Source organism: Lonchura striata, chromosome 2, assembly GCF_050655825.1.
Source record: "Lonchura striata isolate lonStrDom1 chromosome 2, ASM5065582v1, whole genome shotgun sequence".
Classification (NCBI taxonomy): domain Eukaryota; kingdom Metazoa; phylum Chordata; class Aves; order Passeriformes; family Estrildidae; genus Lonchura; species Lonchura striata.
The window spans coordinates 41,725,104-41,753,028 of NC_140704.1; the positions used below are offsets into that span (position 1 = coordinate 41,725,104).

The window sequence follows — 27,925 nt, forward strand, 5'->3', positions numbered from 1 at the left end:
GAGATAAAATGTGGTGGGACAGGTAATACCTTTTATTGCAACCACAAGGTGGCTTAACAGAAGTCCAGAACTAGGTACTGCTTAATCTAGTGAAGACCAATGCCCACACTGGCAGACCCACTTTGCTCCAAGTAAATTGGTTCTGCTGGGGCCTGATGTGTGTTGGGGGTCATCTGGGCTTACATGTCTTCCCTCTTAGAACAATTTTAGTTGCTGAAGGAACTTATTAAGTATTAAATATGAACAGAACCTGCATTGTGACTGTAGAACAAAGCAGCAGAAGATGGGGTTACTACTGCAGTGAGTACAAAAATGGCATATGCCCAGCTCAAAGGCCTGCTATTACATCAGTTGTCAGAAAGAAGACAAGTTATTTTTAAACTTGAGGAAATATATAGCTTCCTTTGCTGTGTTTCATTAGTATTGCTGTATGATTTAATTCAAACACTTGGCCTGAGACATCTGGACAGTCCTTACAGTTTTACCTGTTGCTGCCCATTTAATGCAAGTGGTTTCTATATTTTGTGAGATGGAGAATCAGAGGACTGGGGGGCGGCGGGTTGGCAAGAGTGGGTGCCGTGTGGGAAGCCGCACAGCAAAGCACCGGAGCGGCTCCCAAACCAGCGCACCGCCGACGAGCTTCGCGCAGCGGGGTTTGTCACTGCCCCGCCAAGCTGCTCCGTGCGGAGCTGCCTTCGGCCTGCTTCCATGTCACCCAGCAGCGCAGGGCGGGCGGGGGCAGCGTCCCTGCCGTGTCCCCGCTCCCGGCTGGGTGCGGCGGCGTCTCCCCCGCGGCGCGGCCCCGCGGCGCCCCTCGGCCTCCCCGCCCCGCGGCCGGGCGGGGAAGCGCCGCGCTCCGCCCGCCCCGCCAGCCCGGGGCGCCGCCGCCCGCCCCGCCCCGTCCATCCCATCCCGTCCCATCCCGTGCCGAGCCCGGGGCAGCGGCCAGGGCAGCGGACGGAGCCATGTCGCACGGGGCGCGAGTGATCCGCACCGGGGTCAGCAGCGGGGGGCCCGCGGCCCCGCCGCCCGTCACCGTCGCCTCCTCCTCGGCGGGCTCGGACGCGGAGCTCATGGACGGCGGCTATTTCCGCTCCTGCGCCGGCATGCTGAAGGTGGCTCAGATGGTAAGGGGCGAGCGGGGCCGGGGCCGCTGCCGGGGCTCCCGCTGGGGCGCTCGCAGCCCGCGGGGATCGCGCTCATCCCTGCCGGACGCTTCCTGGCGGAGAGCGCCGTCGGGCAGGGCCGGAGCCGCGGCTCCGTGCGGGCTTGGCCCCCCAGCTCTCGCACATCCCAGCAGGACGAAAAGCCCGCGTTCCTCTGGCACAGCGCAGCTTTGCCGTCTGTCGGAAGCTGCCTTTGCCTTTCCTCATGCAGCAATGAGCACTTTTGGCCAGACGGACGCGTACGGGCCAAAGTAGCAGTGTTAACTTTTTGCCATGAACAGCGATAGCTCCGCGATGCGATGGCACATCGTGCTGCAGTGCAGCACCTCATCCGTAGCGTGGGTAAGGTTTTAGGAGACAGCGGGGCCAAGTGCCAGTGCCCACGGCGATCTGGTGGAGGTGGGCACCCCAGCTGAGGCTGCAGCTCCAGCTGGCTCCGTGCCTTGTCTCTCAGAGACCTCCAGCAGTGACCCGGTGGGGGATTTATGGCTGAAATTCAAAAGTCGATGGTGGAACGCTGCCAAGATTTGAGCTGATGCCTTAAGTCAGTGCATGAAATTCAGCTCCATGCAGATGTGGAGAAGATTAACAGATAGATTTGCTCTTTCTCATTTTTATGGCCCATAATTATCTGTAGGGTGATTTGTCAGTTTAATTACAGCAGTGGCAAGGATAATACTCAAGAAAGAGCGTGAAAGACATCAGGTACAGATACGTCCATATGTATGTTTTCATCCTGCAAAAACTTGTGCCTTGACAGAGTTTTATCCTGGAGTTGTTGCCTTCATCTTTTGTAAGTTCCCTTAGTGCCTTCTTTCCCCATGCCTGTATTTGTTCAGTCATTTTTTTTAAGTTGTGTAGATTATTAGCACCCAGATTTCTAAAATTACATTCAAAGTTAGGATTCATTATGTTCTAAGTTACTGAGTAGTAGTAGTATCAAATCCTCAAGTTTATCCTTAAGAGCTGTCCAGTTTCTTCCAGTTCATTACTGTCTGTCAGCTGGCCTTACAAATGACCCTCAGTAGCAGGAGATGAAGTTGACCATGACTGGTCATGGCTGCCTCTACCCGCTGAGCATCTGCCCTGCGCTCGTGAGACCTTGGAGCTGCCCCTCTCTGTGAATTCTGTGTTGTAGGAGCACAAAGAGTTGTCTGCTGCCTTCTCCTGGCTTGGGTTCTTCCCAAACCACTGAGCGGATCTGGGGAATCTTTGCAGGAGACAAGTGAGCATGTGTCTACATTGCAACAGAACGTGTAGCCCTAAAGCAGTAGACTTGTGCTCTGCTGATGAGCTGGAAGCCTATTTGCTTTCACCACTGTGGAAAGAGCAGTTCCTTTTATGGACTAGAAATAACTCATCCTCTCTAACCTCCGTCCTGCCCTGGTGTCTCTGAGGTGTGACTCCAAAAGCTGCCACAGCATGGGTATTTGTGCTGTAATGTCAGTTTCTGGTGCATGTATTAAGTGCATGCATTCTTTACATGCTTTACATATTTTCATGTGCTGGATGTAAATCTATCTAATTTTATGTAATGCTTCACATACTTTGCATAAAGTCATATTTTATCTATGCTATTGAATCTAAAATTCCTCCAAATTTAAGCAAGTGACTTTCTGTGGTGCCTTTAACAGAAGTTAAAATAATCTAAATTATTTTTTCTTTGCACTCTTTCAGCTTCACCTTCTTTTATTTTTATGCTTTTCATCCTGCCTGTAAGCATCAGTAGGAGATACCTCAGGTATTCAAGGAACTTTGGGCAAATGAACTTCTTGAAATATCACATATCACAACAGCACCTTCTCAAATAATTCCATAAGAAAAGCAAATGTCTGTGCTGTAGCATGTAGAAACAACCATGATACATTAGTTCTAGATATACTCCTGCACCCAATAAAATAGGGAGAGCTAAATATTGTTGCAATTCTCTTCTATTTCTTCGCACACAGTATTCCTACCCACAGGTCCATTTGTATGAGCATTCAGTTCTCCTAGTACAAAATGTTGGCAGTAACTTTTTCTGATAAAGATTTCTTCGTGCTAAATCTGTAAATATTCCTGCACTAGTGTTGGTGTGGCTGGTGGCTGTAGTCTTACTGAGAATCCTTATGCTGGCAAAGGAAAAAGGTAAGGTCATTTGGGTTAGATATATATCACATTAAATTATGTGCTGGGCCTCTGAGTGGTTGTGGTTGTGAAGAGGAAACGTTACAAGTTTTGTTTTCTCTTTCTTCCTCAACCCCCTTTACCAAGAAGTAGAGGGTGTGATAGAGAGCAGGAAAGAAACCTTTCATCATTTACTGTTATGTTAAGGGCTGTTTGCTGTCCTTGCAAGCTAAAAAACCCCAACAATTGTATGTATATGTGAGTGACATTAATCTAATATATGGCAACAACATGCTATGGAAATCATAGGAAGAAAACAGAAGATAATGTTACAGCTGTTCTGCTGTAAGACAGAAGGACTAAAACTCAGGATTATTGAGGAGATTGTGCAGCCTGAATTGTTGCTAATGTTGGGTGTTACCGGTGCATTCTTTTGAAATTCTGGGTGCTGTGGTGTCTAGCATAGAATGAAATTAGGAAGAAAAACGTGTTTCTTGCCTGTAAGCCTAGAGAAGTTCCTTTGTTTTTTTTTTTGCTAGAGAATTCCTTTAACCTTGCAGAATGATTGTAGCTTTGAAAAGACGGTGTATTTTATGCATTGACTTCATGGCCTGGGGAATAGTCTATAAATATGTTGAAAATAAAATGGAGGGGAAAATATAGTTATGCAGACTTGTGTATTTTGTGTGTCAGTAAGACAATTTGAAAGCTGCTTTTCCATATGCGACTGTTACTAACCTTAGTTGGAGCTCTTTTCAAAATCCATACTGAACTGACATTCTGATTTTAACAGGAAATTGCAAAGTTAGATGTTGAAATATCTAACTTCCCACTATGGCCACCTTGGTTCTTTAGCAGTAGTGTACTAAGCAAGTGTGTGAGTGGGTGTGTATCAGTGTGCACAATGCACTTAAACCAGAGAAACTGACTTGAGTGACTTGAATTTTCACCAGCTTGCCAAAATCGACACAGGTGGTACTCTCCAGCATTCTGCATGAGTTGTGCTGGTTTGGTTGAGGGACATTTGCTTTGTGTTTATGCTACTACTGGCTTGTTTTATTATAAGCCTTTGTAGGAAGCTGTGTTGCTTAGCTTGGCAAGTTCTCAGTAGATGGGTTCTTGGGAGTTTTTTGAGGCATCCTGTGCCATTAGGGTCAGTGGTATGAATGTGCATTTGTCTTGTCACCAGCATGGCTCAAGTGCCAGTACTGATAGATTGAAACAAGTCTGGTTCCACTGAATTTGTCCTGGAGCCCTCATGTGCATTTTATATTTTTACAGCTGGAATCTGGAGGATGCCACTGGCACTGTACTGGATGGGGTCCTGTCCTGCTTCCAGCACAGCCCATGTTACACAGGGGAGCCTGTGTAGGTATCCCCCTCTTAGGCACTTGGTAGGAGTGACTGTATCACCTGTCCTGTCCAAAGTGTCTGGGGAGGGTGTAGGACAGCCATCATGGGTACAGCACGTGCTTGTGTAGGTCTTTCAGGCTTCTCAAACTCTTGTCAGACCACTCCTTTTTCCTGAGAGGTGCAGAGTGACCCATGGCCTTCTCGGGCTCTCTTTCACCTCCCCCAGGTTGGGCCAAGCTAGCTTTGGTCACAATTCAGACTGAAGGCCATTGTTGCCACAGTGACACCACTGTTACTATTACAGCTCTGTCAGAGTAAGCACAGCCTCAGAACACAGGGTGTTTTAAGCTAAAACCAGTGCTGATTCTGTCAGCTCAATATGAGCCATCAGTTTCACAAGACAGAAAACAAGAAAATCAAAATTACCTTCTCAAGGCTGAAGATTTACAAACAATTGCAGTGTAAAAAAAGGATAAACTCAATAGAAGTTGACTTAACAACATTATTTTAACTTGTTAAAAATGCAATAGCTAAAGCTTTTCTGCAGAGTATCCATTTAATTTCCAAAGTATGCCTTGACAAAACCAATGACATACTTGACAAATGAATGGCCAACAAGCCAGTCTGTAATTCTGAGGAACTTTGAAGTGTACTGAAACCTCTCTGGGTTATTTGTATACTAACATATAGTTGCATAATAGTATTCAAGAGAATATTCATTCTTCAAACACTGAAGGCTAGAGAATGCTGGTAGTTACGTTGCTATAGCCAAGTTCCATTTCTGAATGTGCTGTATAATATCAGACAAATTTACTGGGGAGCTATATCCAGAAGAAGTTAAAATATGAAAAGAAAGCAAAATCTGTTAGTGCAAGAAAACAATTCATGATCAAAATAATTGATGAAAGAAAAAGAAATTCACAAAAGCAAGTGCTGCCTGGAATTATTTGAGAGTTAATCAGTCTTTTAACTTGATCTTGAGACTGAAACATCTTTCTGTCCATGGAGTGACTGAAGAAAAGCATCTAATTCTGTGCAGCAGTGTGCCAGTGGCATGCTTTTGCTTGTGTGGTTATAAAGCTGCTCAGTCAGAAGAGAGGCATACTGGTGATATGCAGAGGTGCTGAATTTGTAAGCCTGTCTGTGAGTCCTGTATAGACTGTGCTTTCTGGGAGATTGTGGGAAATCACCCCAAAAATGTGCAAGATAAACTACTGGCTAAGCAGTGATATACATTTTTGGAGGCCAAGGTCAGAGCTGTTGCAGCTGCTCATTAATTTTGTTTTGCTGGAAAACTGCAGTAAAAGGACCTTGCTGGGCATGCTGAACAAAGAGAAAGAAAAAAAATTATCAGAGTCTTACATGGCTTCAAAGTAAGCTGGAGCACTCGAGTAAGGAATGTCCAAGCTTAGTAATTAAGCCCAGTAGGACTGGGAGGTCCTGTTATTTCCCCTCTGAGAACACCAAAGCCTCAGCCAGTGATGTTTTTTCCATGCTGCTGCTCTGGGTGGCCATTTTTTCTGTCCAGGTGTTTGCATAAGAGCTGGAAGCAAACACTGTGTTCTCTGCATGTTAACCAAGCAGTGCTTGCTGGTAGGCTGACACACTTTTATTTGATGAGGTGAAATTCCACAAGCAACACCATTTTAAGGAATTATCCTCTTCTGTCTTGTCTTCATGCAGCTGTTCTCAGCCGCAGTGATGCAGATGTCCACCAGGTTACACAGTACCAGGGAACTAATGGAGCTTTACTTCAGCTCTGTGGTTTTTTTTCTTTTTTCTGTAAGTGTTTTTAGGGAACAGTGCAGCCACAGAGGCTTCCATGGGCAAGAACAAGTGTCTGGCATGGAGGGGCAGGAAATACATAAATTTGAAGTGGTTCCATGTGTTTCAAACCACAAGCTGAGAATGTAGTCCTTTTGCTTTTTCTCTTGGGCAGGGGAAGGTTTTATACCATCTGTTTTAATTTCTATTTACATCTTTCAGGGAAAAAAAAGGAAACTCATAAATTTTTTTATGTCAGAACTGCTCTAGAAGTCTAAAAAAATCAACTCCAAGGCAATTATAGTAATTATTAAACACTAGGATATATCTGCTCTGAATGTGTCAGTGAATGTTTTATTTTTTACTTGTTAAAAGAGGCTTTCCAAAAGCTCAAAGTTGGAACCATCTTTTCATTGCTTATTTGGTGCATCCATGAGAATTTGTTGCAATACATTCATTAGCAATCTCTGTGCATGTGCATGTGGAAGTGATTCTTTCTGTAGAGGTGATTGAATAGGGGTCAACAAATATGTTTTCTGAAATAACAAAAAAAAGGGAAATGAAGCATAGAAATTTACCTGAGATGTGTTTAGTATGCCTGAAGGAGCAGAGTGAAGTATTGGCAGTGGTTTCTTAGCACGTTTGTTTTATGGGAAGTTAAATTTTAAGGTGGTATTTTAAAATCTTAGGTCACATGTTGTCTGTGGATAATAAGAAGTGATGAAAAACATGGATTCTTACTGCTCTGCGACTTTCTTTTAAGATGTGCAAGAGCAGAGTGTTCCCTGTCCTCACTTTGTTTGGAGATGGTGTCCCTTTGAACATTCTCTTCTCCTGCCACAGAGTGACAGACACCAGTGGATCCCTTGTTTACAAGTTCAGGCTCCATCCACTCAGAGCCTATACATGGCAGAGAGCATCTTGCCAAGCATCCTTCACTGGGTTCCAGAACTGCAGGGGCTGGGACAATTTGTTGTGTCTCACTGTGATCTAGTAGAAGCCATCAGTGAGAGAAGCACACCTGACCCTGAGGCTCTGGTACCTGCTCTGCATTACAGGGGTATGGTCCCTCAGAGCCAGACAGTGTTTCCTTCTATGACTAAGTGTTTCCTCCACTGCCCTCCCTGGGGAGTCCCTGTGAGGTGCTCACTCAGTCCTGTGGCTGAGCTGTCCCTTTTGTGCTGTTGTCACATCGTATGTGCTGTGGCCTTGTCCTCCTATTTTGTGGTCATATGAAAAGTATACAGCAGCCAGAAATTGCTATTTTCTGTACACAGAGTTCAGACTCTGAAGTTGCTCTGATTTCCCTTCACCATCAGTCAACTTCCTCTTCTTTGTGTAACTGAGATTCTTAAAGGGGTCATTGTGGCTGAAACAACTCCCTGCACTGTGATGATGGTTATTTGATGAATGTAATGGCAAGGACAGATGTGCCTGACTGGTCTAGGATAGGTATCTGCAGCTTTCAAAGCCAAAAAAAAAAACCTTGCTGCTGTTCCTGCAAACATAGCAGCAGCTGCAATGCTTAGGGCTTCCTCTTCTGCTCACAGCTTCTCTTAAGGAAAATAGAAGTGTGATGACAAAATTGAGAAGCTGCTTCAGGGAGAATTTTCTTATAATATTTTTGGCAGTTTGTTGTTTTGTTTTTGTTTTTTAGGAGTACCATTAATGAGGTCAAGACACAAGTGCTGACAGCTGGTCAAAAAGTATGCTGTTAACGTGAGACGACCATCAGCAGCTGCAGAACTGCAGACTGACTTAGCCTATTTTCCTCCAGTCTGTAATCATGCTCTGCAAGAGCTCTTTTCTTTGTTTGGGAAAAGCACAGTCCCCACTTGCTGCTTCTCACCTGCTGGCTTGTTGAGCCTTTTGGCAATTGCTTGAGTACCCAATTTCCTAGCAGACACAGGAGTGCTGTCCCAGCCTGTTGGAGAGGCCTCTCAGTCTCCAGGCGCTCACTGGAAGCTGCCAGCTGCAACAGTGCCACGGGGGAATGTCATCTAGTCTCATTTTCCCCCCTCTTCCATTGCCCTTCACTTCTGTGGCACCTTGCTAAGCATCGATTATTCACCCTTAGAAAAGGTTGTTCTCTGGTGTGCAGAGACCCACCCTGATCCAGCAGCCAGGCTGTGATGATGCCAGTTCATCTGGGCATTGTCTTGATGTTTTCAGGAACTCTCACCTGTGTTTTCCTGATGAAAATCATGATATGCCAACACAGCTAAGTGAACTTGGTAATGTAAATGAGTCCTCCTCGTGTTCAAGGAGACCTCGCTCAAGGCTCCTTTCCATGACTTAGCAAAGCCCTTGCTGGAGGTGATAGATAACAACTTTTTAGCTGCTGCCTGTGCTGTCTGTGACTGCCAGATGTCAGTGTGGTGATCTCTGAGGCAGGGAGAGATATGGCAGGTGTCAACTGAAGATCTGAATCAGTCAAGCACTAAATGCCTCAGACAGAAGGGGCTGTGTTGTGAGCAGCGTCTCTAACGGGGAGTGATGAGCAGATTGCTCTCTGAAGGTTGGCAGGCAGAGGCATGAGACATCACTGAGCCATTCACATGGTATCCCTTGATCTCAGCAACAACTTCCAGGAAGATGAGATTGCTGTTTGTTTTTTCATGCATCTAATTGGATAGCTTAACTAGAATGATCATTGCCGTGGGGTACTGGGTTTTGTGTTGTATGTTCCTGTCTTAGTTTTAACTGTCTCTGTGCTGCTAGATACATATTGCATATCCAGAAACTCATGGTGGAAACTTTGCTGCCTGTAAATATACACAATGTACCCTGGGCTTCTAGCAGGCAGCCAGTCTGATCCAGGCTTGGTTGGCCAGCCAACGTGGGCTCCTTCTCTGTAGGTGGTATTGCCATGCATGGTTGGTGGATCCATTTTTAGACAGCCATGAAATTGATCTACAAGAGCTTTATAGCTCACAAGTGTGGATTAAGCTCTTTCTATATTATGTGTCACTGGCCATATGGGGCTTCACTTTGGGGCTTTTGGATGGGCAAGCAATAAAACAGACCAAACAATATACCTGAGAATGGTTCAAAGTGGTGGTATCAGAGGTGCCTGGCTTAAAGATAAACCCAGTTTATCTTCCCAGCCAACTAGAAGGAAGTATGGCAGGCGAGGTGGGCAGTCTCATGCTCTGCATTTTCACAAAGCTACTCACACTGTGGAGTGTCTTCTCCTGCCCTTCTGTCTGACTTTCAGGTTTACCAGATGGAGAGAACGGCTGACATGGCTCTCCAGGAGGATCTAGATGTTCTAAGTGCTTGACTTGCAGAAGATGGAAGTATCAATCACAGCTTGCTGTGCAGGTTTTGAATCTGGAGAGATTTGGTTATGGTAATTCCTTTCATTTTTGGCTGCCATCACCAGATACCCCAGTTTCTCCTAGGGGAGTCTGGAGATTCAAGTCTCTTACAATGTTTTTTACTTCCTGTAGTCTTTTGAGATGTGATTTAGAGATTCCCCCTAGTATGCAAGACAGATGATCTTCTACAGTGGGGTGAACTACAGCAGCAGCCATGTGCATACATGTTTTTTTGCAGCAGTAAGGTAGTATTCTGTTGAATATTACCTTATTGCTGCAAAAAGAGAATTAATTCCTTATTAATAAATGAACAAGCTACAAAGTGCAGGGTTCTCCTAGCTTTGTCTACAGTAATATTTTCAGTTGTTGCAGGTGGCACTTCTTTGAAAGTTAGAGGGAAAGCTGTGTTTCCCAGAGCTGGAACCTTGCTAGGGCATTTGCTGTATTAAAATTTCTGTTCTTATCCTTTGCAGACATGCTAGCAGTCAGCTGTGCCATTAATAGTGTTTTGCAGTGGAATTTATGTGTTTGGGGAATTGTTTGTAACTTGCATTATGCCACTGGTGCAATGTTACTCAGTTGCTGCAATACTTTGAGGGTCATGTGTGCAGCTTTTACGTAGATTGAAAAAACTTACTGATAGTGCTTTCACAGTTGGAATGTTTTAAATTTAAATTGATCTTTAAACATATTGGAAAGTAGAAGAAATAAAATTATGAGGTTGTTGTGGGTAACAAACTTTTTTTTTTTTTTTTCACTAATTCACTGCCTGATGGGAATATACCATATTGTTTGCCATGTCACTATGAAGTCCTCAGCTTTCAGTAAATAACATGCAGGATTGTATGGTGCCTTTCAGTGTGTGCAGGCAGCTGTGGGATTGAGGCAGGGACCTAGTTCAGCTGGCAGGGGCAGGATTGAAGTCCTGCATGCCCTGTGATCAGTGGCAGGCAGGACTTAATTGCAGCTAGTCATTACAAAGAATTGTCTTTTTAATGATTATGGCTAACATCCTGCAACAAGGGCTCTTTAATAATGTCCTTCATATGCTGGTTCTGGGATTACCCCACATTCTTTTCTACCACTGAAGCCTGGGCCTGAGCAGATAGATAATTTCTTATTAATAGATATAGAACACCACTTGCTTGTACTTAGGATTGTCCTCTTATCTGTGTTGTAGAGGGTCTGAATAAGATTATTTTGGCTTTTCTCACCCTCCCACCATTTTTATCTTCAATAAATAGCCTGTGGATGGTGGTGCACAAGAGAAGTGACTTATCAGAGGCCAAGCAGCCTCCTTATTTTAGCAAAGCTGCCAGACAAGAAGGAAATCTGCCCAGACGCAGGGGCTGAGAGATGATTGTGCAACCAAAGACTGACTGCTTCACAGAACCATGCACTTGCAGGCAGCTGATTTCATCTGTCATTAATGAAGTTTCAAATGGACTGTGCCTTTTATCTTCTTTTTCTAGTAGGAGTTTACAGCTCACATTTCCAGCACTGCCCTGGAAGAAGGAAATCTCGATTACAGCAGTAGTCAACATTGCTGCTTAAATTATCTGAACCAGTCTTGCATGAGCTGCAGTTGTAACCTTGGTCTGTGCTTTGCTCATCTTTCTGATTTGGGAAGCTGTTAAAAATTGTTTTATTCCATCCAGAAATATGTACTTAATAATATGTGGGTGTTGCTTCACTGTGTTGAGGTGTAACATTTGGAAATGTACAGCTGTAATCAGTGACATTTCTCCAGGGCACAGTTATCCAGATTGGCTCTAGTAGGGATGGAAAATTCCATTTACTATCTTGGCTGGTGTCACAAGCTGGAAACTTTGACTTTTTTTCGTTCAAATACAAAAATAATTTTGCTCTTATATTAAAAAAAAAAAAGGCTGTGATGAAATTGCATGAAAGTCAGTGCTGTTCCTTGCTCCAAATTTGCAGACACCACTTCTGTACAATTGCTTGCATTAAAACTGGGGTAAGTTTTAAGACAGTGGAAATCTAACAGGTTTTATAAATTTTATGAATAGTTCTCAGGGTCTTCCTCTTTTCAGATTCAGGAGGAGGGACATTAAAGCAGTACAAAGGTTAATCAGTCCTCCAGCAAGTACAATGGATGTAAAAGCAAAAAGCACTTTCAGGTATTACTAACAGGAAACTGGTGAGCCAGAGCTGCTGCCTACAGTGTTTTTGCAGGTGTAGCACTATGCTGTATCCTGTCCCCTGACATTTTTCCCCTGAATGGTGCTAATCTTTGGTTAGCTAATTTCAATACGTGCCCTGATGTAAGAGAGTGGGCAAGATAGTTAGGAAACATTAAAAGGGGGAATTGGGGTGCATTGCCATGTATAGAGGGAGATTTGGATGGGAAAGAATGAGAGATACAAAAGGAGAAGAAATATGGAGTGTAATGGAGGGAAAGAAGAGGAAAGGGGAATATGGAGTAGGGAAAAAAAGGAAAGGAAACAATGGAGACAAAAAGTTGTCTCATGGGAGAATATAGTAGAGGGGAAAAGTCAAGAAGAAAAATACTCTGAGAAACATGAAGATGTAGTTATACATTGCATGGCAAAGTAATTAAATTAAAAGATAACACAGAGCTGGGTGGATTATACATGAGGATGTGTATGTCCTGGTATTATGGTGAAACTTTGAGATAAGAGTTATAGTGTTCCTCTGTAACTGGGCACCTTGAGGCAATTTTGCTTCTTATTAATGTTATCATTCCTCCCGCAGTTAGATTGGCATTTCATGTCTTATTTCTATATAGAGAAAGAAAAGTATTATCCAGAGCTTAAAGTTACATGCTCAGGTAGCAGTTTCAGCCTGGCAATTCAATGCATCATATTGGGATTTGTAAAAACCATAGTCTGTTTCTTTCTGCAATGAAGTTTTTTAATATTGTTCTTTGTACTACCACAGCAGCTATAAATCCAGATAAGGGGCGGGCCACATAAAGTGGCAGCTGCCAAACACCCAGCCAGCCTCTCACTCACTGCCCTTCCCTGCAGGATGGGAAGAAAATAGAAGGAAGGCAAAAATACCCATGGATAAAGATAATGACAGTTTTATAAGAAAAGCAAAAGCTGCACACACAAGCAAAGTTGTAAATTCTTCCATTTCTCTGTTCAAGGCCAGGCTGGATAGGTGGTCTAGTTGAAGGTGCCTCTGCCCATGGCAGGAGGCTGGGAATAGATGGTCTTTAAGGTCCCTTCCAGCCCAAAATATCCTGTGAGTCTATGATTCTATATGTAATGGTTGCTTGGGAAGAGAAATGCCATAACGCAAAATATTCCCCCTGAAACCTCTTTGTCTTGAACTTTTTTTTTTTACTACTGAACACAACATCATATGGGCTGGAAAATTCCATTGCTCAGCTGGAGGCAGCTGGCACTGCCAGTGTGTTGCCCACTCGTGAGCCTGCTTTGGGATGAGGGGAGGGAGAAGAGGCAGGAAGCCTTGTTGCTGTGTGGGCTCAGTTCAGCAGCGGAAGCACTGATATGTTATCAACATCTCAGAAAGCCCAGCCCCTGTGAGCTGCTGAGAAGGCAGCTTGTGCCACACCCACACCAGAACATCCCCACTGTGCAGGGGCTTGCACAGCCAGAGTGGGAAAGGGTAACCTGTGCTCCATAGCCACTGTCAGAGTAGTGCAAGAACTGCTGCACAGGGGGGTCTGAGAATGTGTGGTGCTGAACAGTGAGGGATGGTCAAGAGGATGAGCAGTAAAGTAGTCCTAGCAGTAAAGATTAGGAAACAGTTTATTTGCAATGTCTTGTGCATGGTGTGCTTTCTGAATCACTGCTCACACTCAGTAACTAAATGACAGACAGGAAATAAATACCGATTTCCATTTTACAGTGAGCTAGGACTCATTATTGTTTATCTTGTGTGCCGAGATAACAACTTAAGCAACTCTCAGAAAGTGAACATTTTCCTCCTTTTGCTTGTTGTGTGGCTTCCTCCTTGGATGATTTTCACACCTGCTTGTCTGTTACATCTGTGATCTGTTGATTGTCCATTTGGGCTTTTTGGAGAGGGGAGCAGGGAGGAAACAGATGTGGATATTTTGGTATGGTTTTGGGGGGTTTCATCTTGTTGTTTTTGCTTCTCTGCTTGTTGGGGTATTTTTAGTAAGCATCTATTTTCATTCATTCCGTAAAGGAAAACAGTTGTCTTGCCCTAGACATTTATTAGCAGTCCTCAAAAATTTTACCTTATTTTACATGTCTGAAATGTTTTAAAGGTACAAAACTTTAGCACAATGCATGTGAAGTCCTTATTAGTCCTCATTTGGTGACTGGTGGAGCTGAAGTGGTGAAATACATGATTTACTGAAATTCAGACAGAAACAGGGTTACAAAACTGGAGTCGGGATTCAAGAGTCAGTGACTTACAATTTCTCCCTTGTTGTGTCAGTGTTTGCCTATGGAAATGGGCCTCTCATCCTCAGAACATTAGGCTTTCCTTTAAGAGTAGGTTCTTGTCAGTTTTGGAGATCATGTGGGATTTATGTTTGTGCAGGTAGCTGTGTCTGTGGAAAATTTAGTTCTCTCCAAATGTTACAGAAGAATTAGGTATTGGCAATAAAAGCCAGAGCTTTATTTATGACATCCATTATAGCAGGACAGTAGAAAAAGATCTTAGAAAGCACTTCACAGATTGATTCCTGGGTTATAAAATTGTTCTGTGGTCAGATAAACTACAATCTTCTACCGCATGAGCAGAAAATGCTTTGTGGTGCCAGCTAGCTCGTAGGTACATGTAGAGCAAAACAAATCCTTTTCTTTGTCACCCTCAGGGCACTAGTGAAGAAAATTGTAGGTGTAATCTCTGGGCTGGTGGGCACGCACTCCTGCCTGCCCCTTCCTTGGAGCAGGCGATTCCCTGTTAAGCTCCTTGGAACTCGCTGGCTTGGTCTGGGCTTTTCCCTCTGTGCTGGTGCGCTCCAGCCCATGAGTCCTGAGGGGCAGGCAGCTCTTGGGCAGTGTTGCTGGTGGCCTCTGGGACCAGTGACAGGACTGGGAGCCACAGGAGGACCCAGCCAGCAGAGAGGCTGAGGGTTGTGAGGCTGGCTTGCTCTGGGTCTCAGCATCATGCCCAGCCCACTCCCATGTGGACAGGGTGTTTGGACCCAAGGTTTTTCTGTAACCTAATTGCATTTGCAGGACTACAGCCACCCAAGAGTGAGCATGGGGAATTAGAGGTGGAATTCAAAGCGTCTGAAATCAGGAGTACAACAGCATCTGGACCTAATGCCATGGGACTTTTTTCCAGTATGCATTTGCCTTAGGAGTAATTGGAAGTTGAATCTTCCTTCTGCATATAATTTCTTCTTAATATGAAGGCATGAGTCCTCTCCTTTCATTAAGAAGGTGTTGAATTTTCCTGCAGTGGAAGATTAATTTCCTTGAAGTCTTGATATGCATTTTCTTTGGTTTTTATTGAGTGTAATAATGACCAGTGGACTCCAGATGCTCATTCTTTGTTAGGGACAAGAAGAAACAAGGAGGAAAACAGCTGATTTTTAAAAAGAAATAGCATTTCAAGGGAACACTTCCTGAAGCATTTTATAGCACAGAGGAGGAGAATGTATCCCTCTTATCCAGTCTTTCCCTTCTTGTCCAGTTTTTCCCTATCTTCTGTAGCCTGAGAGATACAAAAGGGAAGTGTGCCATTCTGAATAGATTGATGTAATATCTACGGGCAGGAAGGAGGATCCAGGGAATTACAGGTTTGTCAGCTTCACTTCAGTCCCTTGGGAGATGATGAAGAAAATCCTCTTAGAAAGCATTTCCAAACACATGAAGGACAAGAAGGTGATCAGGAGTAGTCAACCTGGATTTACAAAGGGGAAATGATGCTTGACCAGCCTTACTGCTTTCTGTAATGAGGTGACTAGCTTGGTGGACAAGGGAAGAGGGATGGATGTGGTTTACCTTGATCTGGGTAAGGTTCTAGTCTCCCATAACATCCTCACAGACAAGCTGACAGGGTGTGGATTAAATAAGTGGGCAGTGATGGATTTAAAACAGAACAACCCAGCCCAGAGGGTTGTGATCAGTGGTACAAGGTCCATTTGAAGGCCAGTCACTAGTGGTGTACCTCAGGGGTTCATACTGGGACTGGCATTGTTCCACATCTTCATTAATGACCTGGATGATGCAGAATGTACTCCTGGAAAGTTTGTAGGTGATGAAAAACTCCTTCACTGGGAGTAATGGCTGATGAGGCAGGGGGTTGTGTGCTGCCATAGAGAGAGTGATCTTGGCAGTCTGGAGAGAAGAGTCTCATCAAGTTTCACACAGAATGCCAAGTCCTGTATCTGGAGATATTTGAGGGTAAGCCCCTGCACCAGTACAGGCTGGAGGTTGGAAAGCAGTACTCAAGAGAAGACCTTGGGATCTTGGGGGCCAACACGATGACCATGAGCCAACCATGTACTTTTGTGGTGACAGTGGCCAACACCTTCCTGGGCTGCTTTAGGAAGAAGACCACATCAGGAAAGAAAGAACTATGTTTCATTTTTTTAGTAGATCTAAGTTAATTTCCAATCAGAATGGAGTTTAGGCTTGGGAAGGTATGTCAGTGCCAGTCAAGAGGCAGATTGTGAGGATGTGGTTACCTCATCTTCAGCTCTAAGTAGGGAAGAGAATGCAGGTTCTGTAAAAGTCTTTCAGGCTCTGTTGTGTTTTTTTCTGTCTGCTAAGTGCTGACTGCCTTTAATTCACATTGCCATGACTGCAAGATAGTTCCTGATCTATACCAGTGTCCCTAAGTGTGCTTCATGATTCATTTAAAATATCTAGCTCAATGGAGAGTCAAGAACTGGGTTCATTTAAGCTGATTGACTTCTATGAAACAGAGTATATGTGGAATTTTATTTAAATCCAGAAATCCCTCTTGGGGTTGATTAATGCATATGGTCTTTATTTTGTTCTCAGAAAGCAGAAAGCACTTAAATAGTAGTACCCTGCAATGTGTCCCTCACCCCTTTTGTAATGCAGGTCTGGAACCCAGATGTATATTGTGGAGCACACTGAAATCTTCTCATGAGACTGACCATCACTTGACCTGTACTTGCTGGCTATGGGTTTACATCTGTGTTGCTGTCATGACCTGTGTAGTGGTATATTGAAATGGAAATAGCAGTGCCTTGGATTTTTTTTTTGTGCCTCCAGTTTTTATTTTCAGGGTGTATAAACCTGCTCCCCTGAGCACAGATGCATAAAGAACATTCATAACATTTGATCATTTCAGTGCTTTGCCATTCATTTCTCTCTCTCTGTGCCACAAACTGACTTCTAAGATAGATGTTCATCTGTATCCCAGACAGTTACATATTTATCACTTTATCACTCAGTTCTCTGGAAACTAGAATCCCAGGGGGAAAAAAAGGTGCAGTCGTCACCTGGTATATCATGATAAACCAGTATCTGGTGAAGGAACTTCAATATTTGTCAGTTTCAAAGAACCAGTGATATTCTGTGGCTCTAATACCTGTATTTGTTCGCATTCTTTTTTCAGCAGGTGAGTTTTAAACTCTGACTGTATCTGCAGGCAATGTAGTGTGGCAGATGGGGTACTGCTTTATATAAAATGGTTAAGAGAGTCCCCTTTGCACCTGTCCTGTGAAACAGAAGCACGTGCCTATGAACCAAGGACACTCTTCAGAAATCTCATGTTGCAAGATTTATGCTAAGAAAGTAAATCTTTGAAATCTCTTGCCATGCAGTAGTTTCTTCCTATCTGTGTGTTGAGGCACATCTAAAACCAAATAAGGGAGAATCTTTACTAATTGGATTTGGAGTTGTTTTAGTCATGAAGAATTGTTGAAATAGAAAGCATGTTTGTTCGAATCCATGGGTCTACCTTGTTAGGAGTTGAGCAGATTCTTTGTTGGTACCATGTATCTTCTTATTTCTGAGGATTGTGACAACTCAGATGTACTTTCTGTCCTTGGATGACTCACATTCTTTTTTATGCTTCTCAATTTTTTATATCTTTTAACTGAAAAGAAAAATACTGCTATGCTTCCATGAAATTGAAAGAACTGGGTCTAGCTTAAACTGTTTTCTTCCAGTGCTTTTTATTATTTGGATGGTGGTTGTACTTCAAGAGTCCAGTCCTCCTCTTTATCCTTTGTACACTGTAAAAAAACCTGCTAAAGTTAATTGTTCATGCATGAAATGAGCCAGTGGGCAGATTTAATATTTCTGTGATTTAACGCCTCCTTCTTGATTTTTACAGTGTAATTGAAACTGGGAACTGATTATTGTGAAGACAAATAAATAAGGGAAACTTCTTATGGCCTTTGGTGGTTAGAGATTGTTATCCTCATCCCACCTTTATTCGAAAGCAAGGCTCAGTGCTTGCTGTGACTTGTTGTTGAGTCTTTCTATTGAATAAAATTTCACTAAATTTTGTCTTAAATTATGAAAATACTAGCTGTGTCTTGCATCACTTAGAGTGTTCTCCTAGATTATAGGGTAAATAATCTCCTCCTGATTGTTCAGGTTAAATTATTTTTATTATTAAGTTACCATTATTCAGTGGCTAAGTCAGATGACTCTGTTTAACTGCAATTTAAATTCAGAGAGCAGGGCTCACTTACAGGGCTAATATCAGCTCCTTGGACTGCCACAGTAAAAGGAATAGAGCTGGACCAGGTCTGACAACAGCTTAGCCACTTGTGTGGGAAAGAATCAGGAGCAGTGACCTTTTTCTCTGAAGCCACTGTTTTAAGGTGGCTCACTGTCAAGACATTGATGTGGCTGTTTGGATGGAATTTGATGAAGGTGGCAGGTCCTTGCAAAGTTTTTACATACAGACTTTTTGGTTGCCCTTGTACACGCATATATTTAGCCTGTCCACTTAGAACTGAGCAGGTGGAACTTGGCTAACATTTAGGGAGAATCTAAGCTATGTTGTTTGGGCGTTTGGGTTGGGGTTTATTTCTCTTTTAATCTTAAGCAAATTATTCTGATAATGAATGCAGTTGGTTAGGAGTTTGGAAGATGAGTGTGCAGGAAAGGATGGTGCAGTCTTGAAGTGCTGGCTTCCTCAGATAGTTTTTTAATGTCTAGGAGAAACACTTAAAATATGAATCATTACAGCTTCTGGCTGACTTTGGATGAACTAAAAATTACAGTGGCTGAAAGCATGCATTGACTGAGTCTGTAATAAAAAATAATTCAGTATATTCTTGGTAGATTTATTTTGATCACCCAGGTTAGCCAGGCTGGTGGAAGCAGTCAGATTAGTAAAATAAATAAGTAGCTTTAGATTAAAGAAAATAGGAAATAGCTTTTGTCCTTAGCAAGCCTGCAGCTGAAAGAAGTTGTACAGTAATGTTTTATAGTTTTATGTGGCAGTATTAAGTTATAAAACATTTGGGGGTGAGGTGAATTAAATCAGTTCCTCCAAATGTTTATATTATTTACTCTGATACTGTCTTATAGTCCAGTAATAGTTCTGCTCTAAAAGTGGCAGAAAAGGAAGAGTGAAACTATTAGCTCAGGTCCTCTGATTGTGCATGTGAGAAATGTCACTAAATGAAAGGGAAGGTGCATGTGTTTATGAACATCTCCATTTTCACAGCTTCCAGTGGACTCCTTCTGAAAATCTCTGGGATTCAGATGCTTCAATCACTGGTGCAACTCCAGTCATTCAGTTCCATTTCTCTATTTGAGACCTCTTCTGTTGTACATAGAGACATCTTCAAGTTGAGTTCTTCAGGCTGAAACTGTTGCTTTCCCTCTGGCCATTGGCCCTTTCACCAGTTCTAATGGTTGCTTCAGTTCATTTATCAGCTAATTATAAAACCTTATTATCATGCCCATTGCTTTGTCCTCCATTTGGTTGGGGCCATCCTATTTACATTAGATATTTGTCTTTTGTTTCTAAGTACCATTTTGCTGTGCTTAAAATCATCTCCACGACCCTCTGAGCACGAAAGTGAACACCTTGAATGTGCCTTTTGTCTTCCAGATCTCACTGCTGATTGGATTCATCAGCGTAAACAATTCTCAATGGACAGATTACAGTGCATACAGCTTCTTTCAGATTGTCACCATGTGCGACTTGGTTATGATTTTGTTCTTCTACATCATGCACATTTTCAGAGTCTACAGGAAGCTGACTTGTGTTAGCTGGCCACTCGCGGTAAGCCTGGCTTCCTCTTCTCTCTTGGGGGTTGATGGGACTTTCTCAGTCCATTCTCTTGTGCTGTCTCACAAAGACAGGCTGTCTTTCACTCAATTCTTTTTTACCTGGTATGCAGATCCTTTTGTTGCTTGCATTCAGTTCAGCAGATTGTGTAACTGTAAGATTTTCAGCTGATTTGGATTTGATTCTGCCCCGCTTTACACAGACAGAAATCTAGATTTACTATAAGGAAAGCAATAATTTTATTAAGAGACAATCAAAAGGAAGCTACTGATCATCAAGCCTTCAGCAGATGGGTCCTAGCTCAGGTCATTTGTAGGGACTGCTAAAGGACCAAATCATAGCTTTAGAATTCATGTCCTGTCCCAAAATAAAGTCTGTGCTATTTAAATCAAATGTGCCTCTTTTTTTTATTGTTTTAGATAACTTAACAGCAAAAAACAGTAGCCTCAGCCTGATGCTGCAGTCTGGCCATTCCTGGAATATCCTACAGGATGTTCTTGCCTCATTCCTGCATTTCCCATACACATCCATCTCTCATATCCTAGCAGAGAACCAACAGGCAGCACCAAAAATGTGAGACCTGAGCTTCCTCAGTAGCTCTGGCTCAGGTCACCCAGCAGAAGAGTTCTGCATCCTAAGGTGGGATGATGGATTTTAACAACCTCTTAGAACATGCCTCCCTTACATATGTTAGTTCCACTGAAGAAGGACCAATAGAGTGGGGAAAGCCAACTGGAGAGATAGGAATTTTTAAACCTAAGAATTAGTTGGGTGGCAGTTAATGGAAGCTATGTAAGTAATTTACAGATCTAAGACAACAGTTTGTCCATCCATCTACTTATAACCAAAGAGAAAAAATTAATTTTCTTTTTTCTTTTTAGCTGAAAATATTGTAAGACTTTTTTTTTCAAATGTGTTTCACCACTATCTGTTTCTAAAGGTACTTATTTATCTAGAGATAGTACAGATGCAGGGATTCAATAAAGGAGTGAAGTAAGCCAATAAATGACAGTTTTGCAGAGCAGCATTTATTATATGTATTGCTGTAACAGGACTATGCTATTTTTGCCTCTGCATGGGCTGCTTCTGGCATTTTTTTTGTTGCGTGTTTAATTATTCCTCAACGTTCCAGAGTTTAAGGCACAGAAATTTGTGGCTGCTCAGCTTCAGAAAGCTTTATAGATGTGATGCTTGAACATTGCTGCTCTGTTACAAAACAAACAACCTCATTTTCAGTCACATTTAAGTATCTTTAGAACAGAAGACGAAGACGTGAGAGAGTCTGGGAAACTACAGCTAGCATTTGGATGAGTTTCTTGGCAGGATCTTTACATTGCAATCAGGGGTGTGATTTGCAGCCAGTAAAGCTGAAGTGGTTCAAGAGGTTGTTCACTGCTGACAGCTTTTAAAGCTTGGAAATATTTCTCCAGAGGGGCACTCTTCCGGCCCTGCCAGGGATTGGTTCTCCACCTAATGTGGCCTTTGATAACTCTGTTGCAGCTTTGCCCATCCCTTGGATCCCTCTGAAGTAGTAGCCTGTGTACTCTGCTTTATTTGATGTCTCTAAGGAGGCAATGGCATGTCCCATTTGCCTGCTGCGTCACGGGCTAGTCAGAGAAGCCTCCTTATGCATATAATTTACTCTGGCAAATGCAGGGGTTGAGATTTTGATTACCCGAAACAAGTTTACAAATTAGGGAAGTAACTTGTGGTCACAGAGCCTACTTTACAGAAAAAGCCTCCTCAGCTCTTTTTAACACCCGAGCAGAGTGAAACTGGTATGGTAGACTGTTCATCTTCTGGGCTTTCCTTGGAAAATTTCCTTTGGGACTATATTCTATCTTCTGGTTTGAGACAGAATCTCTCTTCTCCTCTGCTTTGTATTTGCATGGCTCATGCTGGTAGTGAAATGCAGATAGAGGAAGCAAATATCCACCTGCCCCACCCCACCATACACAAGAAACAGGCAATGCTAAGTGTGCAAACACTTCCACTCATCATAAGCTTTGTGAGGACTCAAAATCAAAATCCACAGATAACCCCTGCTTGTAACAAGGTAGAATTGACTCCTGGACTGATATTTATCATACCAGAGAAGAATGTAAATGTGGTGCCTTGGTCCTCTCTCACAAATCTCCATGGCATCATGTTGTACTGCAGCTGTGCTTTTCATGGCTTCCTTGTGGTTTCCAGTCTCAGCTGATATAAGTTTTTAGTAAATGCAGCAGCAGGTCCCAGTGCTTACTTCCTAAGATTATCAGAAGTAGGAGCATTTGGTTTTCCACTTATGCCATTTCATATAGGCTAGAGAAATATGTCCTTAAGGCTCCTTCCTTCCTCCAGAATCATCTCTTTAAGGTGCATACTTGATGCAATGAAGTAATGTGCTGTGCTGAATTGAAAGGATTGCATCCATACCCGGTAAGTAAATCCCATTCCAGTAACATTAGTAACCCAAACTGTTCTTTTTTGGACAGAAATTGAGATTTGGTATAAAATCCACTCACAAGGTGAATTGCTGCGGTTTAGTTTTCGGTTTTTTGCTTTGTTTTGCTTTGCTTGTTTTTTCCTTTTTGACTCTGTTTTGTCCTCTGAGTTTGAGGGTTTGAGTCAACTGCCAGCTTTCTTTCTGAGACATATCAAAATGCTTTGCAGATACGTTTCCCTTCTGATGCATGCTGTGCTTGTCTTTTCAGGAGTTTCTTCATTACTTAATTGGTACAATTCTGCTTCTCATTGGATCAATTGTAGCAGCATCCAAGAGTTACAATATAACTGGACTTGTGGCTGGAGCGGTAAGACTGTTTATTAAGCTTGATACTTTTAAAATTGCAATATATATTAAGTAGGTCACTGGAAATCTATGACTTGTACCTTTGTTTTCTTACAGACTTGCCTTACTCGTGTCTTGGTTGGGTGAATGACCTTCTAGCTCATTTCAGTGAATGTTCTGTAACACAGTGCCAATAAAAATATTTTGTTGTCAGATGCTGGACTCACCACTAAAGTTGGTATTTGTCCTGCCAGAGCATTGAAACCAAAGGCTTCTGCTTTAACTCACAGGAACTAATGTGTTTAGATGAGGAATTAAGACAATTAACTTCTAACAAAAGACTGTTGTAGCAGCTAGAAATTACCTAAAAGATTTCACTCCTCTTTTCGGCTTTCAACACTTCCTGCTCGTGAACAGAGCCCTGTTCAAGATAATTTCTCCTGAGCTAAAACTCACTGAGGCTCTGAGCTGACTTCTGGCAGGTGCTCTCTGCTTCTCTTGGCTGGAAGGCTTTACATAGAGAGGCATGACTTCCAAGTGTGGGTGACAGTATTTTCACACCAGCAGGACCTGAAATACACCTCCTCCAGAATAAAGAATTACTTTCAGAAACTTAGTCTTGATGGTGCAAACAGACCAGGAGACCTACCTGTCTTGTTTATTTGGCAGACAGGAGGGAAAGACTTGTTTGAATGGAGCAGTAAAAGAGCAGTAATCAGAGGTACTGGAAACAATCTTTTCTTTGTTGCAGAATCTGAGTGGGAAATTTAGAAATTGACACTGCATGCTGCTGTCCAGCTTTTTATCCCCCCTTGTGTATGACTCTCAGTCTACCTTTCAGTTTTGACAAGACATAATATTATACTATATACTATTATACTACAGAAACTTCTGGGATTTTTAGTCTTTTGTCAGAATGAGTGAAAAAAAAACCACTATTTTTGGGGTCTGTTAATCCCATAGAATGTATAGCTGAATATACAAAAGTGTCCATACATGCATGGAATATGTGTCATCTAATGCTCTATAAGTATTTGTGGTTTGTTTGTTTTCTCATCCAGACTTTCGGGTTCCTGGCTACAATACTTTGTGTTATAAGCATGTGGTCATCCTACAAAGTTTCGTGCATCACACAATCAACAAGTAAGTATCATGCTTAGTAACTGCCAGAATGCTTCCCAAAATGAATATTTGTATTTTCTGGCACAGGGTTGTGTCTACCTGGAAGGATCTATTAATTCCCTGGTTGTTGTGTCTCAGAATTACTCAAAAAAAGCAATCATTCCAAATTTTCTGTCATCACAAATGTTCTCACAACTACTGACAAATGTTAACAAATAACTACAAGAGCAAAATAACTTGCTTCTAGCAAATAGTGAACATAGCAATGCTTTCTTTTCTCCCTCCCCCACCCCTTACCAAAAGGTTTCCAGTGTGTTGCTTAATAAATTGGATGAATTTGTTTGTGGCAACACAAGTGACACTGTCTTCCTTTCCAAAGATGCATCTGTGTGACTCCATCACCTGTGCAAGACGTCTGCCTTACAGAACAGGATACCAAAGAGGAGTGTCCACTACTGAGGAGAGAGCCGTGGGTATTTTGTTACTAGCCTGGACAAGCTGGTAGCTTTGGAAGATCTACTTGAATTCCTATGCAAAACAATGTTGTGAACCAAAGTTTTTTTGCTCCCCCCACTTCCCCCACCCAAAGAAGTTTATAATGGAGAAACGCTTGTTTCGGAGAAAGACAACTTCTATCTCTCAAGCTGGGCTGTGGCTGTTTCCAGCTATTTGCAATAAGTGTTATTTAAAACTCATTTGGACAGTCTTTTGGTTCTTCTTTCAGAGGGACAGAAAAATTCCGTCTGATTTCTTCCATCTGTTTACACAAGGGAAATCCTGCAAATTCCTACTTGATTCTTAACGTCAAAGGATTATATGTTTAACCAAGGAACACTTACAAACTAATTTGTGCCTGGATAAGCTGACCCAAGCCTTTGTTACCTCTTTCTATCAGAACTGCGGACTTTTTCTAACATCAGCTCAGCCAGCATCAAAAATTATGAACTGCAACTTGAAAACATCATTGCAAGCACTTCCTCCTAACCCCAACAGTACATGATGAAATCAGGGATTTTCTCCATTAATATTTAGCAAAGATTATTCTTAAAAAATTCCCTTGCCAAATTCAGGAAAATATGCACCCAAGAACATTTAATATTTGGGGTCTTTTTATTTTCTCCTTTTCATAGTAAGACCGCTTCATTAGAAAATTTGCTATAAATTATTCGCTTTGTAATCTAACAGTGTTTATGGAAAGCCCATTGTGAATGGAGCAATGTGCTTCTTTCTCTCTCTTCCATGTGGTATTATCACTTGCTCTGCCTCAGCTGGAATCTGTGCTACTGGGGACTCTGCCTAGAGCCTGGACAGATAGAACAGTTCAGTTTTGTCCAACCTTGTATCATAATGAAATTATATGTAACTTCAGTGCTGAGACAATGCCTTCTTGGCACCTTTATCTTTCCTTTTGCAATCCATCTCTGGTGAGCTGGGAATTCTTTGCAGGAAAAAAGGAAGCATGGGCCTTTCTTCCTCTTTTTGGTGCTTCTCCTATCATCTCTAGCTGTCAAGTAGAACTTGGTTTATTCTATCAGGATAACGGCATGATGGTGCAGCAGAACTTGGGTTTATACGGTTCACCAGGGACAGTCTGAAGAAAAAAGCATTTTCTGGCCTCCTATATATTTTTCTATTTGTCTGGAATTCTGCATCAATACTGCTAAGTAATTTAATAGTTCTCTCAGAAAAAAATTTTTGTGCCTTATGGAAGGTCTACATATATTGCTATTTGTTGCCACCTTTTTTTTTTTCTATCCTAATATATGTATATTTACTTAGAATTTATTTTTATTTCTGACAACAGAAAATTGGCTAACTGCTAAAGTGTCAAAAATTTTGATTAAGTAAATGAAAACAACTGAGTAGATAACTTGAAGAGGTAAGAATCCACCTCCTCATGGTGCACAGTTTCTGTGATTCTTTTTGCTATTCCCTTTCAAAAGTGTCCTGTTTAGACCAACACAGAGCAGAAAACAATTAGAAAGCACAGAATTCTGGTTTTAGTGGCTGAAGGTACATACATTCATGCCAAGATAAAGTGCTTCAATATTAATACAGATACAGATTAATACAGATTATTCAAATAAATGATATAACAGGCAGGTATATTATTACCAATTTCATATTGGCTATTTCTTATTTTTCTACAGTGTTCAACTTCTGCCCCCTACCTTCAGATGATGTGTTTTGTGTTTAGTCAGAAATTCTTTTTAACAACCAGAATTGAGCATAGCTCAAAGGCCCTCTGGCTTAAGAGAATAAAAATTCTTCTCAGCTGGGAATCCATTGTCAGCAGTGTCAGTGTTAGCTCAGCTTTTCTTGTGCTGCCAGCACAGGACCAGTCAAATGGCTTTATGTGACAAGAGACTTCATTCTGGGCACTTCAAGTGAAAATTCCTACAGAAGAAGGTACACACACACACACACACACGTGTGTGTGTGTGTGTCTAATTTTTTGCAACAGGGGTGCTTGATCACCAGTCCTCCTGCCAAGACTGACTTCACAGTTTTTGGAAACCAGCACGCTTACTTTAATTTGGACTAATGTGACAGATGTTTAAGGATACAACCTCTCCTGTTCCCCTAGAACCTCCTGAGGTGTCACCTCAGATTGACAGCAGGAACCTTCCCACAAGCATTAAGCCCACTTGGCAATCCTGTGGCAAGCAGTGTTCTGCTGCAGACAGTGTGAATGCAGCTGCGACCTCAGCGCTGTGGTACAATGGGGAGGAGCACCTGCTAAGGATTGGGGCTGGAGCCTGAGCTTTCTCTGCAGAAAAGGCTGTTTCCACTTTCCCCTGGAACCATGCCCCCTCTCCTGGCACTATACTAGCTTTTTTTTCCTGCCTCTCACATTACTCTGTCACTTGTCACCCATATGGACAAAAAAAAAAGTCAAGGGGAATTTCACGCAGTCTAACAACCAAAGAATTTCTGAACTACATTCTGTGGTCATCCAAAGAATATCTTTTGCTGTAAGTGCACTTGCTTATACCAGATCAAGAGATGTAAGTTACCAGTTCCCTTTTGGTTTTTGTGCCTGCTGACAGGGCTAAAATATTCCTGCAGCTTTGGCTATTGTGAGAGTGCTGGGTCACAGACCCACCAGATGCTCCTAATCAGGATGCTCTCAGGCTGGAAGACTGACATCTCTGCTGCCAAAGTTTCCTTGCTTTCCCCAAATCCTCCTTGTGAAGCATGTCTACCAAGAAAAGCACAGATTTTCTGTTATCACCAGCTCCACCGGGGGTTGTTGAATGACAGCTCCGTCTGGCAGGGAATTCAACACCTCTCCTGCTGTACCTCTGCCAGCAAAAGCGTTTTAAGTTTCCTTCAGTGTCAACCTGGTTCTGAAAGCTCCATCTGTCTGCAACTTTGTCAAATATGGGATTCCAGATGTTTTAGAAATAAACTCTGTTAGTTGTTTGGGTGATGTGGAGAATAAGACTGTTGTCCTGGTTGTTTTTTTCCTTCCTCTACTAAAGCAATGGCTTTCTCTCAGGGGAGTATCAGAATACATCCTGTAACTGGAGGACAATAGGTGAGAGCCACAGAAATACCCTGCTGTTGTGTTAGGATGTGCTAGTATCAACTGCCCCATCCAAAATTGTCCATCCTCTTCAGCTCCAAGATGAATGTAGTTTATCCTTTGAGCTAACAAGGAGTTTAAGATTCAGTTTTTACTGAAAAATTAAAATGTAAATGTTGGAAGAAGAAAATTGGTAGTACAAACTGTTTCATACCGTGAAAAAACCGAAACCTCGTGTTTGAGCTCTGAGGGCTTGAGATAAGCTAGAGAGTGAATAGTGCTTTTGTCAGGTAGAAACCAGGAAAATGAGAAGGGGAAATGAAACTTTTAAAAAAGAGGAAGAGTGGCTTTGAAAAGCTTGAGGACCACAGTGCTGGATGAAGACACTGCAGGTTATGTGACCTGCATAACTTGCACACTTTTTCTGTTGCTGAGAATTGGTTGCATTGTTTGGAAACAGGTCACTATGTGGGGTTTAAAGTGGGTAGCAGGACACCCGGATAACACCAGGATAATGGTAACTTGTAAGGAAGTGTGTGTGGTGGTAGGGTGTCAAGTGATGCTCCATGGAAGAGGACTAGGGACTTCCTGGGACAAAAAGAAGCAGGAGAGAAGGAAGATC

At 42.4% G+C, this 27,925-nt stretch overlaps 1 protein-coding gene across 1 annotated transcript; it reads left to right on the plus strand.

Annotated features, from left to right (window-relative positions):
• Nucleotides 1-914: 914 nt before the first annotated feature.
• CMTM7 (CKLF like MARVEL transmembrane domain containing 7) lies at nt 915-27,219 on the plus strand. The gene is made up of 5 exons (XM_021525872.4): nt 915-1,127; nt 19,700-19,873; nt 22,576-22,674; nt 23,714-23,795; nt 24,154-27,219. Exons 1-5 carry the CDS (start codon nt 966-968, stop codon nt 24,165-24,167), a joined length of 531 nt encoding a protein of 176 aa, XP_021381547.1. The 5' UTR covers nt 915-965; the 3' UTR covers nt 24,168-27,219.
• The last annotated feature ends 706 nt before the right edge of the window (nt 27,220-27,925 follow it).